The 14,932-nt window shown below is 40.0% G+C and overlaps 1 protein-coding gene across 1 annotated transcript in view; it reads right to left on the minus strand.

The window, feature by feature from the left end:
• ESPL1 (extra spindle pole bodies like 1, separase) overlaps positions 1–13,137 on the minus strand; it is a 45,533-nt gene extending 32,396 nt beyond the window's left edge. Inside the window, exons 1-7 of the mRNA XM_039332717.1 lie at positions 12,950–13,137; positions 10,407–10,496; positions 8,550–9,665; positions 7,933–8,037; positions 6,698–6,818; positions 3,502–3,632; positions 1,158–1,351 (exon numbers count right to left, since the gene is read on the minus strand). Coding sequence (XP_039188651.1) covers positions 1,158–1,351; positions 3,502–3,632; positions 6,698–6,818; positions 7,933–8,037; positions 8,550–9,665; positions 10,407–10,487 — 1,748 coding nt within the window. The 5' untranslated portion in view covers positions 10,488–10,496; positions 12,950–13,137. The remainder of the gene's footprint in view (positions 1–1,157; positions 1,352–3,501; positions 3,633–6,697; positions 6,819–7,932; positions 8,038–8,549; positions 9,666–10,406; positions 10,497–12,949) is intronic.
• Positions 13,138–14,932: the final 1,795 nt, after the last annotated feature.

Consider the following 14,932-nt stretch of genomic DNA (forward strand, 5'->3'; position numbering starts at 1 on the left):
AAAAATATCTGGCTAGTTAAGGCACCAAATAGCATTCTTTCTAAATTTATCTTGCCAGCTCACATTTGCCTCAATTGAAATGGCCAGTGCTGAAGGACACTGGAATCTGGGACCTTTCAAGTATAAGTTCCTCAATCCTATGGCATTTCCATGAATAAGAGGCTTCTTATGTCTGGACAGGCCCTGGAGGGAGAATGACTCATTCTAAAAATGCAAAACATCCCAAACATGGAATATTAGTTTCAGATGGACTGTGCACATATATTTTGAATGTGTTGGGTTCACACATAGAACAAAACAAGGGTGTTTCTTTGGCACTCAAAAAGCTGTTATTTGTGGCAGAAATGCTTTTGGTGGGGGGAAAAAGAGGGTGAGGGAGCCAGATATTATTTGCAACTGAAGGGAGGACGGCAATGAGAAAGTTATGGGAACAAGACAGTCAGCTGTACTATGCTGGGACATTGAAAGTGGCAGCATGGGGCTAAAGAGTAGAAAGGAAGAACAGATATGAGAAGACTTGGGGCTAAGGAAGTCTGAAATATGCCATGTTGGAAAGTCAGCACCTGAGGGGGGAGAAGGGAGGGAAAATGCTGGAAAAATTAGGAGGCAGATAAGTTAGTGGAATGTTACACTGGAAGCTACTGAAAGGAGGAGAAGAAACACATATCAGCCTTGCCCTACTTGACCTATAAAATCACTCCAGTATCCCTCTAAGTTTTCATAAGACTGAAATCTGGAACCACCAAAACATTCCCAAGTTTTATTTCAGCAAAACATGATGGACTTGAAAAAGGTCTGCTGAATTTTCAAAACAGATTTGTTCTGGGTTTGAAAACAAAATGAATCTTGTTTTGTGCACAGCTCATGGCCAATTTTGAACGATAAAAAATCTCCCTCTTTTTGAGGGAGATGGATGGTACAGAAGTATGAAAAATAAATAAAGTATATTTTTAATTATTAAAAAGGAAAACAACAGACTCTTCCCGCAGAACAAAATTTTAAATGGCAAGAAGGGGAAACATCAGCCTCATTACTTTTAGTTTACTAGGATGGCAGGAAACAAAAAATAACAATTCCTAATAAAAAAAATATATATAGAAACTACTCCGAAATTGCCAGTTTTGAATAAGAGACCTAATCTTTAATTCATTTCTTACTTCAGCCTCAAATTATCAGCCCCATTTTTATTGGCATCCATCTTGACTTTGACCCAGGAGCAGACAGGCTCCACCATCTGTTCTGTGATCTTGCTGTGATGAGAAGCCAACCAGAGGGCTACAGTTTGAAGACCCTCCTCTAGCAAGCCCAGTTTCCTGTAGTTTTCTACTTGCAGCTTAAAGCTGTTGTGTAGCTGGAAAGAGAAAGATAAACATTCAGGGTGGCAACAGGAGACTCCTCCAGCTGCCCAGAAGATTAGAAGCTCCCTGCATATCAAACAACTGTGAATTATAAGCCTTTGCTTAAATTGCTAAGCTGCTCTAGGAGTTCAAGGCTCAATGAAATGGGATTGGGATGTCAGGTAGAGGTAGCTATCCTATTTTTTATGTACTTATTTGGTAAATTTACATAACTGACTGTCTCACATGCATGATTCTGAGCAGTGCACAGTTAACATAAAATCACAATAAAACAAAACAATTAAAAACATAATAAATATAATGTAGCCATACTAAAAACAATAAAAAGTTAAGAAGCCCCAAGGAATTTCAAGTTCTTTATGGTGATTAGACTTTAAGCAACCATGTCAGACAGTTCCTGTGTTGACCAAAAGATCTTTGGATACTACTGTATGAGTTAAATCACTGAATTCCAGGCAAGCTAACGAATCCAAATGTAAGAGTGAAGGGAATGACTAGATATAGGTATTGTCAAGCCCCTGGGCTTGACATGAGCCGGGAGACGGGGAGCACGCAGCCAGCAGCCGAACGACGCCCGTATGGGGCCCGTGAGCACCGCCTGACTCCCGACAGTCAGCTGGGAGTCGGGACAGCGTCCAGAGGTCGGCGCAGAACCGGCGGGATTGCTACGCACCGCCTGGTCCCCAGCAACCAGCTGAGTCGGGTTGGCATGCGCACAACAGCTGGGCGTCGGTGGACGCGCCGTGCGCCGCCTGACTCCCGAACAACAGCTGTGAACCGGCCCGGCTTCCACGTGTTGGCTCGGCTCCTGGGAGTCAGCTGGGAGTCGGCCTGGCTCCCTGCCAGCAGCTGGGAGTCGGCTTGGCCACCTGACGCCGCGGGTGCCTCCCTCCAATGAACCGGATGCCAGAAACATTCCCACCGCCGGCTGGACATGTGGATTAAGCAAGCCGGGCCAGGGGGAGAGTATCCCTCACCTTGGCTGCCTCTCCCTCCTGCTGGGCGCAGGGGGGAGGAAGCAGAGCACTGCCTGGTTGCCTGAGAGAGCAGCTGGAATGGCAGAGGCTACGTGGGTGCGTCTGGAGGGGGGGAATGTGGACATTGAACTGTGCCTTTTATCCATACGAACTGGATGCTGGCTTGCTGATTGAGGTGGGGTTGATGGGAGGGGCACGTCTATGTAAAGCACTGGGAGCAGTTCACTCCCAGTGCTGACTTTTTCTTTGCATTAAAGTTTGCTAGTCACCTGTTCCTTTTGTGTCTGGAGTTTGTCAGCAGCAGCAAAGGACATCTGACAGGTATAATGTAGTGGCAGACCCATGAAATTAGTTTTGTAAAATTGCATAGTTCAGGGAAATGAAATCAAGAAAATTATCCAGGAAAGTAATGGACAGTGTATTGAAGAGGGATATGGTTAACCAAACTGATTATGACTGGCAAATAATCAGAGGCCTCCTAGAAGCATTTTATCTCAGTACAGGTAGCCCTCAATTTATGATCATTCATTTAACAATGGTTTGAAGTTACAACAGCCTCAGAAAAAGTGAGGGGTGATGGGTCCTCAACATTACAACTGCTGCTCCACCCTGACAATCACATGATCACAATTCCGTTGCTTAGCATCCAACTCATATTTACAACAGTTGCAGTTTTGGTCATGTGATTCCAGTTTGTAACTTTCTCAATCAGCTTCCAACAAGCAAAATCACTTGAGAACTGGATTTGCTTAGCGACCGGTGATTATTCACTTAACAACCACAGTAAAAATGGTTTTAAAACTTGTGTTTGTTAGCCATATAAATATAGAGTTATATATTTAAGATAAAATTAAAAATTATCTAAATAAATTAATTTGAATTTATTTGGAATATGCAGGGATAGGGATATGACTTACATTTTAAGTAAACAACCACAGATTCTGTCTAGAAAAGAGTGATTTGCTAAAACCCTTCACTAACTTGAAAACCTAGGCTTCATTTCATTAGTAAAATAGTAGGCTTAAGACCTTGGTCATATAAAATTAGAGCCTGTCTCAAAAATAACAAATCAACAGTCTTATTTCATAAGGTAGTTCCTGTGCCCCATACACCATTCTCATTTCATGTTATAGCCTTCATTCAAACTATAAGGATAACTTAATTACCTTTTCTGTGGGCAAGTCTGTACATTTGGCCTTTTTGACTAGCCATCCACAGAATTGCCCCATTATGGAGTTAGATTCTACATACATCTTATGAGAATAGAATCTATAGGCCAATCGGGATACACAGTATGCTGTAAGAAGAACAAAAAACATTTGTAAGCCATCCATAATGATTAATAAATCTACTTTAGCTAGTATTTCCTCAAGGAAACTATATGTTGTAATAAACCTCATTAAACAAACAATAAGTTGTTTCCAGTTTCCTGAGTGAAAATAAGATTTGTATGAAAATAATATATCGATTTAACCAAGAAAAGAACATTTGTTCTTTCTAAGAAGGTTCGTATATCATGCTAAGCCACAGACAGATCTCAAGCAGTTTCTAAATGAATAAATCAAGTAATCTATATTCACTCCTGAGAGTGGCGATCTTATTTTGGTAATCTAAACTGCCATCCAAAAGTGATTACCTAAATCAGAGGAAGCCTCTCATGATACGTGGCAGGAACTCTAAAGCAGCATCTAAAAACTATAGCACACAACCAAAATTTGGAAAAAACCAAAAAAGAAAAAAGGAAACAGACCACCTATACAGATAGTCCTCAACTTACAACTAGTTGTTCAATGACTGTTCGAAGTTACAATGTCACAAAAAAGTGACATGATCATTTTTCAGTTATGATCATTGCAACATTCCCCTGGTCACATGATCAAAATTCAGGCGCTTGGCAACTGGCATGCATTTATGATAGTTGCACTGTCCCAGGGCATGTGATCACTATTTGTAACTTTCCCAGTTGGCTTCTGACAAGCAAAGTCAATGGGGAAGCCAGATTCGCTTAACGACCACATGATTCACCTAGCAACTGCAGTGATTCGCTTAACAAGTGTGGCAAAGGGTCATAAAATGGAGCAAAACTCACTTATCAACTGTCTTGCTTAACAATAAAAATGTTGGGTTTAATTGTGGTGTTAAGCCAAAGAGTACCTGTATAACATCTCCCAATAAAGTGGATACCCACAGAACTTTATCAAAAATTTCTTGACCACTCAACCCACTACAACACAACCAAAACCAGCTATGAAAAGGATAATGCTGCTACGCTAGTAGTCAAGTTACAAACATTACTTTGGCGATCATTCGAAGTGACAATGATGCTAAACTAAGAGTCTTTTTAACCAGTCATTTAAGTCCAAGCTATTTCAGCACCTCTGCAATCAAATGAATAAAATTCGGTAGCCTGGCAACAGCTCACACTTATGACCAGTTGCAGCATCCCACACATGACCTTCCCTACCAGCCTACTTCAAGCAAAATCAGTGGGAAGGCAACAAGGAAGATTGCAAGCTTCTGGGGTCTCTCTTCTCCCCTCATCCACTGGTCTTTCTTTACTTGCATGCACCATACTCTTCTTCTTCCGCCTTTCATTCACATAAACTTTGCACTTTACATGTACCCTGCACCCTCTTTCCGCAGCCTCCCTACAAATGACTGCATGCATGTACCCCACCCTCTTTCTACAGCCTCTCTGCCATTGCACACATGGATGTACCTTAATGCCCTGGCCTTTCTGAGCTTCTGCCACGCCAAGAACGTCCTCCTCCCAACTAGTACCCAGCCTGCACAGGCCTTTCAGGAGCTCCCCTTCACCCACTGCAGCGCCCCCATATTCCTTTCCTGGGACTTCCTCTGCTTTCCCACTTATCAACCTGCACATCCTGGGTTGCAACTGAGACTGTCTGGATTGCCTTCACTAAATGATGTGGTCATGTGCTGTTGTGCTTTGCAGCTGCACTGCTTAACAATGGCAATCCAGGTCCCAATTGCAGTTATAACTCGACTACTATCTGTACATCAAAAACATCTCAGAAACAACCAATGGGCTATTATAACCATAAGGCATCATATAAACCAACTGTAGATAGTACTCACTTAACGACCATATGAAATTATGTTAGATCCCCAAATTTATGAACTGTCCTCAAAGTTGCAACTGCTGCACACACACAGCAATAGACAGCCATCAATAAACAGCCATTACATAGTAATAAACATTTGTACACCATTCAAAGAGAATAAAAAAGCCAGAAAAAAAAAAAGACTAGAAACACATAGTCTCTAGCAGGGCTTTTTTTCTCATAGAACGCTCAGAACGGAGTTCCGGCACCTTTTTTTTGGATGGAACCTTGTAGGGTAGGCAAGGCGGGTTGTATAACATGTGTGAGTTCTGGCATTTTTTTTAATTTTTTTTTTACAAAAAAAGCACTGGTCTCTAGCAACCAATACCCAGATAAGCAGAGATTAAACACCAAACAATCGAACAGAAAACATACCCTAATCAAGAAATTATCAAGGAGAAAACCATACACCCATTGACACTGGCAGGGCAAGTTGCTGTATATAAACAGAGAGCAAACACCAAACTCACTGGCACGGACCTAGTTGAGTAATGAAACATCTGCAAACAACCTACTTAGAGAACACCAAGAACTCCACAGTTAATATAGTAAAATGAATATTCAAATTATTGTGCCTCTTCCTTTCTCCCCTATGATGTACCAAGCTAGGAGCCATTTTCTTTTGGTGGGAAGGGTAAAATTCTCAACTGTTTTTTTGTTTTAGTAATAGACTAAAGTGGTATTAAACTGTTACTTGTGACTACCAAAACTGGCTCTGAAAACAGTTCACATAATGAATGATTATTTATTAATAGTTATATTATAGCCTGTGCATGAACTATAAATCACTGACTGACCAACTTAAGATATGTTCATCTTAAACAGTAATGTATACATTTCTCTAAGAATCTAGATTGCTTACTATTATTTGTTTGCAAGGAGACAAGAGCATAAAATTAAGAGCTGAGATATGTTGGTAGGGATGTATGTTGGTAGGGAGCTAAGGGCTTGCATCTTATGATGAAATATTGTTAGGTTTGGGGGAGAGAGAATAAAATATGTTTCCTAGTTACAGTACCTATCCTGTTATGCTTATAATCATTCTTATAATTATTAAGAGCAACATCTGTTTTTTCCAAGTAATGAAGTAATCAGGGCAACATGTAATTGAAAAAAACTTAATTTAGAACACTTTATTATTTTCTCTTTGTAACTGCCAAAAGAGCAATACAATGCCCTATCTATCTGCCTTTTTACTGACAACTGGGAATATAAGCGACCTATTCTGAACACCAACCTGAGAGATCCAGATATTCGGCCTGGTCTGCCTTAGGGAGTCCTTCCAGCATTTCTAGCATCTGGGTAACAATCCTTTGAAAAGATGCCAATAACCGTGGCAGCCCACAAAAATCCAACCCCTGTGAGGAAATACAGAAGTTTTAGGACGAGAAACAATAAAACTTCCAAAACTAAAGCGACACTGTGCAGAACATTTATGACAGACTGTAGATTGCCATCTCAATTATATTTGTAATCAGTACTCAGAGTACCCAAGGCCAGTTAGCGGAATCAAATGTAACCTGAACTCTACTATTATTATAAAATAAAAAGGGAGGAGGAGGAGGAGGAAAAAAGAAAAACGTATTAGTTAACATTGTAACTTCTTGTGTATGCTATGATTAGGACACTATGAGTATGTAATAGATTCAGACTTTCCTCCTTTCACTCTTAGACCAATTCCATTCTGTTTTTATTCTGTTGTTACAGTGTTATATTTACTGATATAAACAGACACTCTAATGATTATGAGTGCTAATTTCTTGCCAAAGGGAATGTGAACAAATGTAATAAGGTAATTAAATACAGAATCTGTTGTTTTCAGATAATGTAACAAACACCATTTGAAAAGAGCTGAATAAGGCAGATTAGGGTAGAAGAAAATCATTTTTAAAGGGGGGAGGCCAGCGATCACAATATGTATACCACTGTCATTAATTTTTAATTGGAAACACAGAACTCCATTTGCCACATCAAAATGGGAACATTACATGTTACCCAAGAACACACACTGTTAAATGAATACTGCTGAGCAGACAGCAGGTTCCTGCCAGCAAACCTATCCCAAAATTGCTCATTCTTTCAAATCCAAAACTGCAAATTGCAGAAAAATCTGAAGAATATTTCAACACATGTTAATTAGAATATACTTAAAGTCTATTTGCAGTCAAAGATCCTGTTTTACCAGGATCTGTGAACACAACAGAAAGTCTTGCTGCCCATCAGATAAGGTAGAGAATAAAAAAGGCAATGCAGGCACTATTTTTGTCTCTACTCTGAGCTTGCACAAAAAGAAACACATACCTTTTTTTTTACACTATATGAGCCCATTTGGTGGCTTTGTAGAATCATGCTCTATTTTTTCTATGCAAAGATATTTTGCCCAAAGGTGAAAAACCCACCCTTGCTGTCCCAGGCTGGAAATTTGCTATTCAAGATTTCACTAGACCAAGGCAACTCCTAAATTTCCCTTACCGGAAGCATCTGAAAAGAATCATGCACCACAGTTGTGTATAATTGGAAATAATGATATAGTAGCTTCACCAGAACTTGTTGCTGTTTCACATTGTCTCTTGGAACCTGTGGAGGCAAAAGGAAATGAAAAAGACAGTTCATATTTTAAGTAGCAGACAGCCCCCATCCAGAAATATTATATGAAATTAAAAAAAACCTGGTACTTACTGGACTTCCTGACCTTTTAATCCAGAAAAAAAGTACTGGTCGCTGCTTTATTTCCCATTCCTCCCTGTTTTTGCCCAGTATGATATTTAGATGACAATTGGGAAATTACGTCTTTTTGAAAAAAAGCTTATGAATGAGGAATGCAGTTATAAGTGAATCTCAGATGTGTACATAAACTGCAATAGGCTCTTTTTAAAGCTAACTTTCTAGACCTCAAGACAGATTAATAAGGTGACAGCATTTTCTCTTCTCCATCATTACATCTATAGTCTAGAGAAGCATTCCAGTTGGATCCATTCCAAAACAAAGCCATTTTGAAAAATGGGTTTTTTTTATCTAAATCACATAAATTTGCAAGAGACATCCAGCATGAATTTCAACCAAAATAATTAAAAAACAGCTTTACTTACCATATTTAACAGCTTGCAGAGCAGCCTGAAATAACTTTCCATGAATGTAGAAACCTCCAAGATATCATTCAAATGAAAAATCTTCTGTTTATCTTTCTTTGCATGTTCATATAAAGGAGTTACAAGCAACTGGCCACTTTCAGCCAGCACTTTAAGGAGGGGTTCTTGAGCATCCATAGAACAGTTTAGAACTTCTGCTGCTTGGTTGAAGAAAGGGCCTACAGGACTTTTGGCAACTAACAGTGCTTTATTCAGTTCAACACCAGCAAAGAGAATGTCTAAAGTGAGTCTTAAGCAATGGGACTCGTTGCTGGATTTTCTCAAGAAGCTTTTAGATTGCTGAATAACTTCTTTGCTCTGTCTGAAGCAGCCAGTTTTGCAGAGGTAACGTACTCTTACCACCATAAGCTCAAAGATACAGAGGCAGTCCTGGAAGGGCAAAGGTTCACTTACACCATTCTTTTCCAAAATGGCTGCCACCAAGTGATGAAAAAGCTGCTCATTGAGAAAGCTGGCTTCTTCCTTCTTCAGAGGGCTGTACCGGGCCACAAAAGAAACAGCGGCAGCTGAAGCATGCCGGGCCACTATGGAAGTTAAGAATGGAGGTTCTAGGAGCAAAATAATAGGAGCACGATGCTCCAGGAGCAGTAAAAACCGCACTGCTTGTAGCTGGGTGGAGAGTACAAGCTTAAACTCAGCAGGCATTTTTTCCATTTTGGCTATGGCATCTGTGGTCATCCACAGCACACTAAATGTACTTTTGGCAATAGAGGTATAGTCATCAACAGGCACTTGGGGAGGCTGGTGCTTCAACAGATCAGCATAGAGAAGATCAGCAAACCTCAGGCAAGTATCAGATGGGCCTTGAGCAGCCACTCCCCGCAGCAAGTGATAAAGTAGCCTTTCCAAATAGAGAGGAACATATTTAAGTCTTGCAGATACGTAGCCTTGATAAGCCATGTCAGCTAGGGCCTGGAGGCTTTTTAAATGACCAGGGCAGTCCAAGCTTTCTCCAAACCGGTAGATGCAAGCCCGAAGGATCCGATCACATGCTGTTGTTTGCATGGAAGCTTCGTTTGGACAGTCTGTATTTTTAGGCCCAAATATGAGGCATTCCTGTAATTAAAATACATCTAATACAGCAACCTTCTTTAAAAAAAAGAAAAAACAATCATCCAGAGCATTTTTCCTACCTTGGTGCAAAACCTATAGCATGTAAGGCAGGAATGGGAAGCTTACAGATCTCCAGTTATACCACCACCACCACCATTCCCATACAATGTTTATGTTGATTGAAAACCCTGGGAATTGCCAACAACCATAACCCCCAGCTGAAGGAAAGATTAACATCCTACAGTCCAATTTGTTACTCCTGACCTATAAAATTTACTCAAGATGTCTGTTTCCAGCAGTGCTGAGCAAGCAGTTTGTAAGAAGCCTGCAAAAAAACTGATAATGATGCTCACAGATAGGAGTAATTTTTATTACAAGGAAAGCAATGCAGTACAATGCTAATAACAGCAACAATATAGCAATCAATATAAAATGTAAAAGAAATCTATACTGTATAAAGGAGAAATAAATATTTCCTAAAGGTCCTTTCAACTGTTTTAAGGCCTTCTAAAATTTCAAACAATCTCCAGACGTAATTGAAGAAACAGTCCATTTCAGAAGGCAGGACATAAGATTTCTGAGTCCATAGTGAATAAAATTCAAAATGTTTTAAGTCTATTCTAAGCATAATTAAATATAATACAATAAAATTTAGTTATTATTAACAGGCATTTGAGATCTGCCATCCTTGAATGCATTTAATTTTTTTTTTTAAGTCATTGGATAGCAACGCAGATTTCTTACCTTCAGCAGTGACAACAAAGTCAGGGTTTCTTGCGGAGTATTAGTCTGTGCCACAAAATCCACATTTTTGAGGAACTTCATTTTGCATGCCTGAAACAAGAGGAAAATATGTATATACTGTTGAAACAACAGTCCAAGCTGGGAATAATCAAAATGGAGACTGCTTTAGAAAGAAGGTTGTAGTTATTGAAGAGGAGAGCCAAACGGAAAGATGGCTCTGGAAAAACTGACCACATGTAGTAGAGAGTAGTGGGTTTTTATGTCTTCTTGAGCTTTTATTTGGCCTTCTTGAGCTTTTATTTGGAGTTGTTCCTGTGGCATGAACTTTGACCTGGGTCTGAGTGTGCCTTTCTGATATTCTGATGGTGGTGGGTTAATCCTATTATGTCCCAAAGGTTATATCCTGCTTCCCTGGAGCTGTGGCTGATGACTGTTGGATTTTTTGGTGCGAGGGATTGTTGATTCTAGGGATCTTTCTTTCTAATCCCAGCTTCCTGACTGTAATCTTTCTGACAAGATTATCACATCTGCATTTCTGCAGCCCTGGTTTCTGTCTGGGGCAGACTTGGGGGGGGGGTTGGTTTCTGCCTTTAAAATCCTTAGAGGAGATATATTCTGCCTTTTTAATATTTCCCAAAATATTTCTTTCTCTAAATTCTTCCCACAATACATTTAGCCCATAGACTAAGCCTCATTGGGCCTCTCAGTGCTTCTCTATACCTCCCATCTGTACCTTATCACAATTTATAGTAGCTAGAATTTTTCTGTGTTATATCTTTTCCTATCAGGCCATACCAGCAAGCTTTACATTCAACTCTAATACCCACAATTGTATTAGACGTTCAGATTGAGTTTTTTACTATGGAATTCACTAGGTGACTTAAGGCCGGTCAATCTTTTTCAGCCCGGGCTGTCTGGATTACAGAGGAAGGAGTAAAAAAACAGAGGATCTCCCCCTCTGATAGTTAATTCATAAGTCATAAAAACCTGTGCAAGTCAAAAACATAAAAATCTGACAAGACACATTCCCATTTCTGGTTCCCTTCCCATAGATTTTCTACTTATTCTCACTTATTAACTTATTTCCCACCTGAACCTCTAGGAGACAACCTGGAATGAGGGACAGTTTAAAGTGAAAATATTATACAATTTGAATACTTGGAAAAACTTTAGATTATGGAGATATAGTAAAACTATACTTGTGATATTCCATTGTCATGCCACTTTTGTAAAAAGCTGCAAACATATCAATCTAAGCTTATCTCACACCATTGATGCATTTTCTTTTGTTCCATTTCGTTCAATATACTGCTATTAAGCCATATTCAGAACTCACAAAGTGATTGACTTATCTCACTATGTATGGAATATTATCAATATTGCATTTTCTTCCACTGTCACTCTGGACTTTCCCCCCCCCCCAGATTGCAAACCAGATGAGGCATTTTAGCAAAGTATCATACAATCAGTTATTTCCAAATGTACAAATTGAGCCATCGTCCCTTATAAGCGCTATAAGGTAAACCTGTCCAGAAAAATCAACTCACAGGAAGGCTAAAACTACTGTATTGAGATTGACTATAACAACAGGTTGTGGCAAGTCTGATTATGCTGTACCACCACCTCCTCCTAATTGACTGAATCGGGGAGTTATCTTCTCACTCCACTTCCAAATGTTATCTTATGGTAGATGCTCCAAACCCCTTAGTCTTCACAAAAAAGTGTATCTCTGTCAAGTTATATTATTCTGCAATATATCCTGCCAAAAGGGCTATTACACATGATTAATGCCTACAACACATGAAGCCCAATATACCATAAAAAGTGAGGAGTTAACACATAGAACATCTATTTTTTGAATAGTCTCAGAAAGTTCACTTAAAGACATTTTCTCTCCATATGCAAAACTTGTCCCAGGCCCAATGAACCTATCTCAATCTAAAGAACAGTTTAGAAGCATCTGTCAGCTCTTTTAAATGCCTACTAGATTAAATACAGACTTGACCAATTTGTAATATATATGTATGTTTATGTATGTATATATGTATGTATATGTATATAGCATGTGTATATGTGTGTTATGTATGGGCATGGGTACTTTTTTTTTTTTAGAGCAAGCAACAAAATTTCATTGTTAATGTATGCCAGTGTGCTCACAGTAAAAAATGACAAGGTTATCTTATTTTAACGCATTGAAAAAAATGCATTTAGAGCGTGTAACAAACCTATAACCGGTCAAAGCGTTTATGGCTTCCTTCCCACTTTATCAAAAAGATGCGGCAGATATTTGTTTCGAATTACTAGTTTACAGTAACCTTCAGAAGAGTGGGCCGAATTCAACTTTAGCATTATGCAACAAAGTGCTGGACAGGAAATACTGTATGGGAGTTATGGTCCAAGACGAGCACTGGGCAAATATAAATGAGAAATACAGTACATGGTCGCTGTTTCAGGGATCTCCCACACGATTTCCCTACCCCTCTCTAGCGCCAAGCGCGAAGAGCTCCCCCCTCCCACTGTCTTCCCCCTTAAATTCAGCCTACCCGCCGCCAGAATATCTTTCCTCTCAACCAGCCGCTCGCTCTCTAAAGCAGCCACGACCTGCAGCCGAAACACGAACAGACTCGGCCCCGCGCCCCGTTCAAATCGACAATGGCGGCCAATCACAAAAGCGGCAGTGTAGCTCCGCCCATTTTCCCCATCCATTGCCTGCTGGGAATTTGCTTGGGAGTCGCCGCCGCGCCAGTCCTTTAACTAACTTCAATAGGCAGGATGTTGCGTAGTGTTTGAATGCTAGCAGTTCTTATCTCTGATTGCAACTCTTAAATAGCCGCCCCCAATACACCCGGGGTCTAATTTATTTGGGTTTCCCTACTGTGTATCACTTGAGTAAATGTCTAATAATTTTGTTTTAATTTTGTTTTTTTACAAGCCGTTAAGCTTCCCTTAGTATTTAATAGTGTTCAGTGTTTCTCAACCTTAGCAACTTTAAAATAAGCCCAGTGTTGATGTCCACACACCTTACCAAAGTTGAGAAGCACTGATGTATAAATACACATGCTTTCTTCAGACAAAGTTCCACTAAGTGCAATGGAATACATGGTATGGTATACCACTATTATGGTGCTTTGAACTAGAGCAGTGTATACTTTGTTTTCTCTGATAAAGTGAGGCTGTTTTCTCAATTTAAAATCATAGGGCTAGAATTCTAAACGATCTCATTCCATGAACCTGATCACAAGAAGTTTCAAACAAGGTCTACAGTTTTGGGGTTTAAAATGCCCACAAAATATATTTAATTGGAAATGTAGATGCATGGTGGGGTTAATGGATCTTGGCCTCCACTCTAAGTTGTAGATAGAAAAATGTGAGTTAGACAGCATCACCGATAGCTGGCTGACCGGCCATACTCAGCATGTGGTCCTCAATGGAACTGCATCTACATGGAGGGAAGTGTGTAGTGGGATGCCTCAGGGCTCTGTTCGGGGCCCAGTGCTCTTCAACATCTCCATCAATGATTTGGATCAGAGGAGAGATGGGGAACTCCTCAAATTTGCAGAGGACACCAAGCTGGCAGGAATAGCCAACAATCCAGAAGATAGGATTAAGATAAAGAAGGATCTTGACAGACTTGAACATTGGGCCCTATCTAACAAAATGAAATTCAATGGTGAAAAAAAGTAAGACTCTACATTTAGGCAAGAAAAACCAAATGCACAAGTATAGTATAGGTGGTACCTTGCTCAATAGTAGCAATTGTGAGAGGGGTCTTGGAGTCCTAGTGGACATTCACTTAAATATGAGCCAGCAGTGTGCTGCAGCTGCCAAAAAAGCCAACACAGTGCTAGGCTGCATTAACAGACAGATAGAATCAAGATCACATGAAGTGTTAATACCAGTTTACAACATCTTGGTAAGGCCACACTTGGAATACTGCATCCAGTTCTGGTCACGATATAAAAAAGATGTTGAGATTCTAGAAAGAGTACAGAGAAGAGCAACAAAGATGATCAGGGGACTGGAGGCTAAAACATATAAGGAACGGTTGCTGGAACTGGGTATGTCTAGTTTAATGAAGAGAAGGACGAGGGGGGACATGATAGCAGTGTTCCAATATCTCAGGGGCTGCCACAAAGAAGAGGGTGTCAAGCTATTTTCCAAAGCACCTGAAGGCAGGACAAGAAGCAACGGGTGGAAACTAACCAAAGAGAAAAGCAACATAGAACTAAGGAGAAACTTCTTGACAGTTAGAACAATTAACCAGTGGAACAACCTGCCTCCAGAAGTGGTGAATGCTCAACACTGGAGGTTTTTAAGAAGAGACTGGACAGCCATTTGTCCGAAATGGTATAGGGTTTCCTGCCTGAGCAGGGGGTTGGACTAGATGACCTCCAAGGTCCCTTCCAACTTTATTGTTGTTGTTGTCATTGTTGTTGTATGTTGTCAGATAAACCACTGATTTCAGTGAGGTATTCTCCCTGGTAAATGTAACCATGTAATTAACAAAAGCCTGGCCTACACAGCAG

Source organism: Crotalus tigris, unplaced genomic scaffold, assembly GCF_016545835.1.
Source record: "Crotalus tigris isolate CLP2741 ecotype Arizona unplaced genomic scaffold, ASM1654583v1 scf7180000024462.759394, whole genome shotgun sequence".
Classification (NCBI taxonomy): domain Eukaryota; kingdom Metazoa; phylum Chordata; class Lepidosauria; order Squamata; family Viperidae; genus Crotalus; species Crotalus tigris.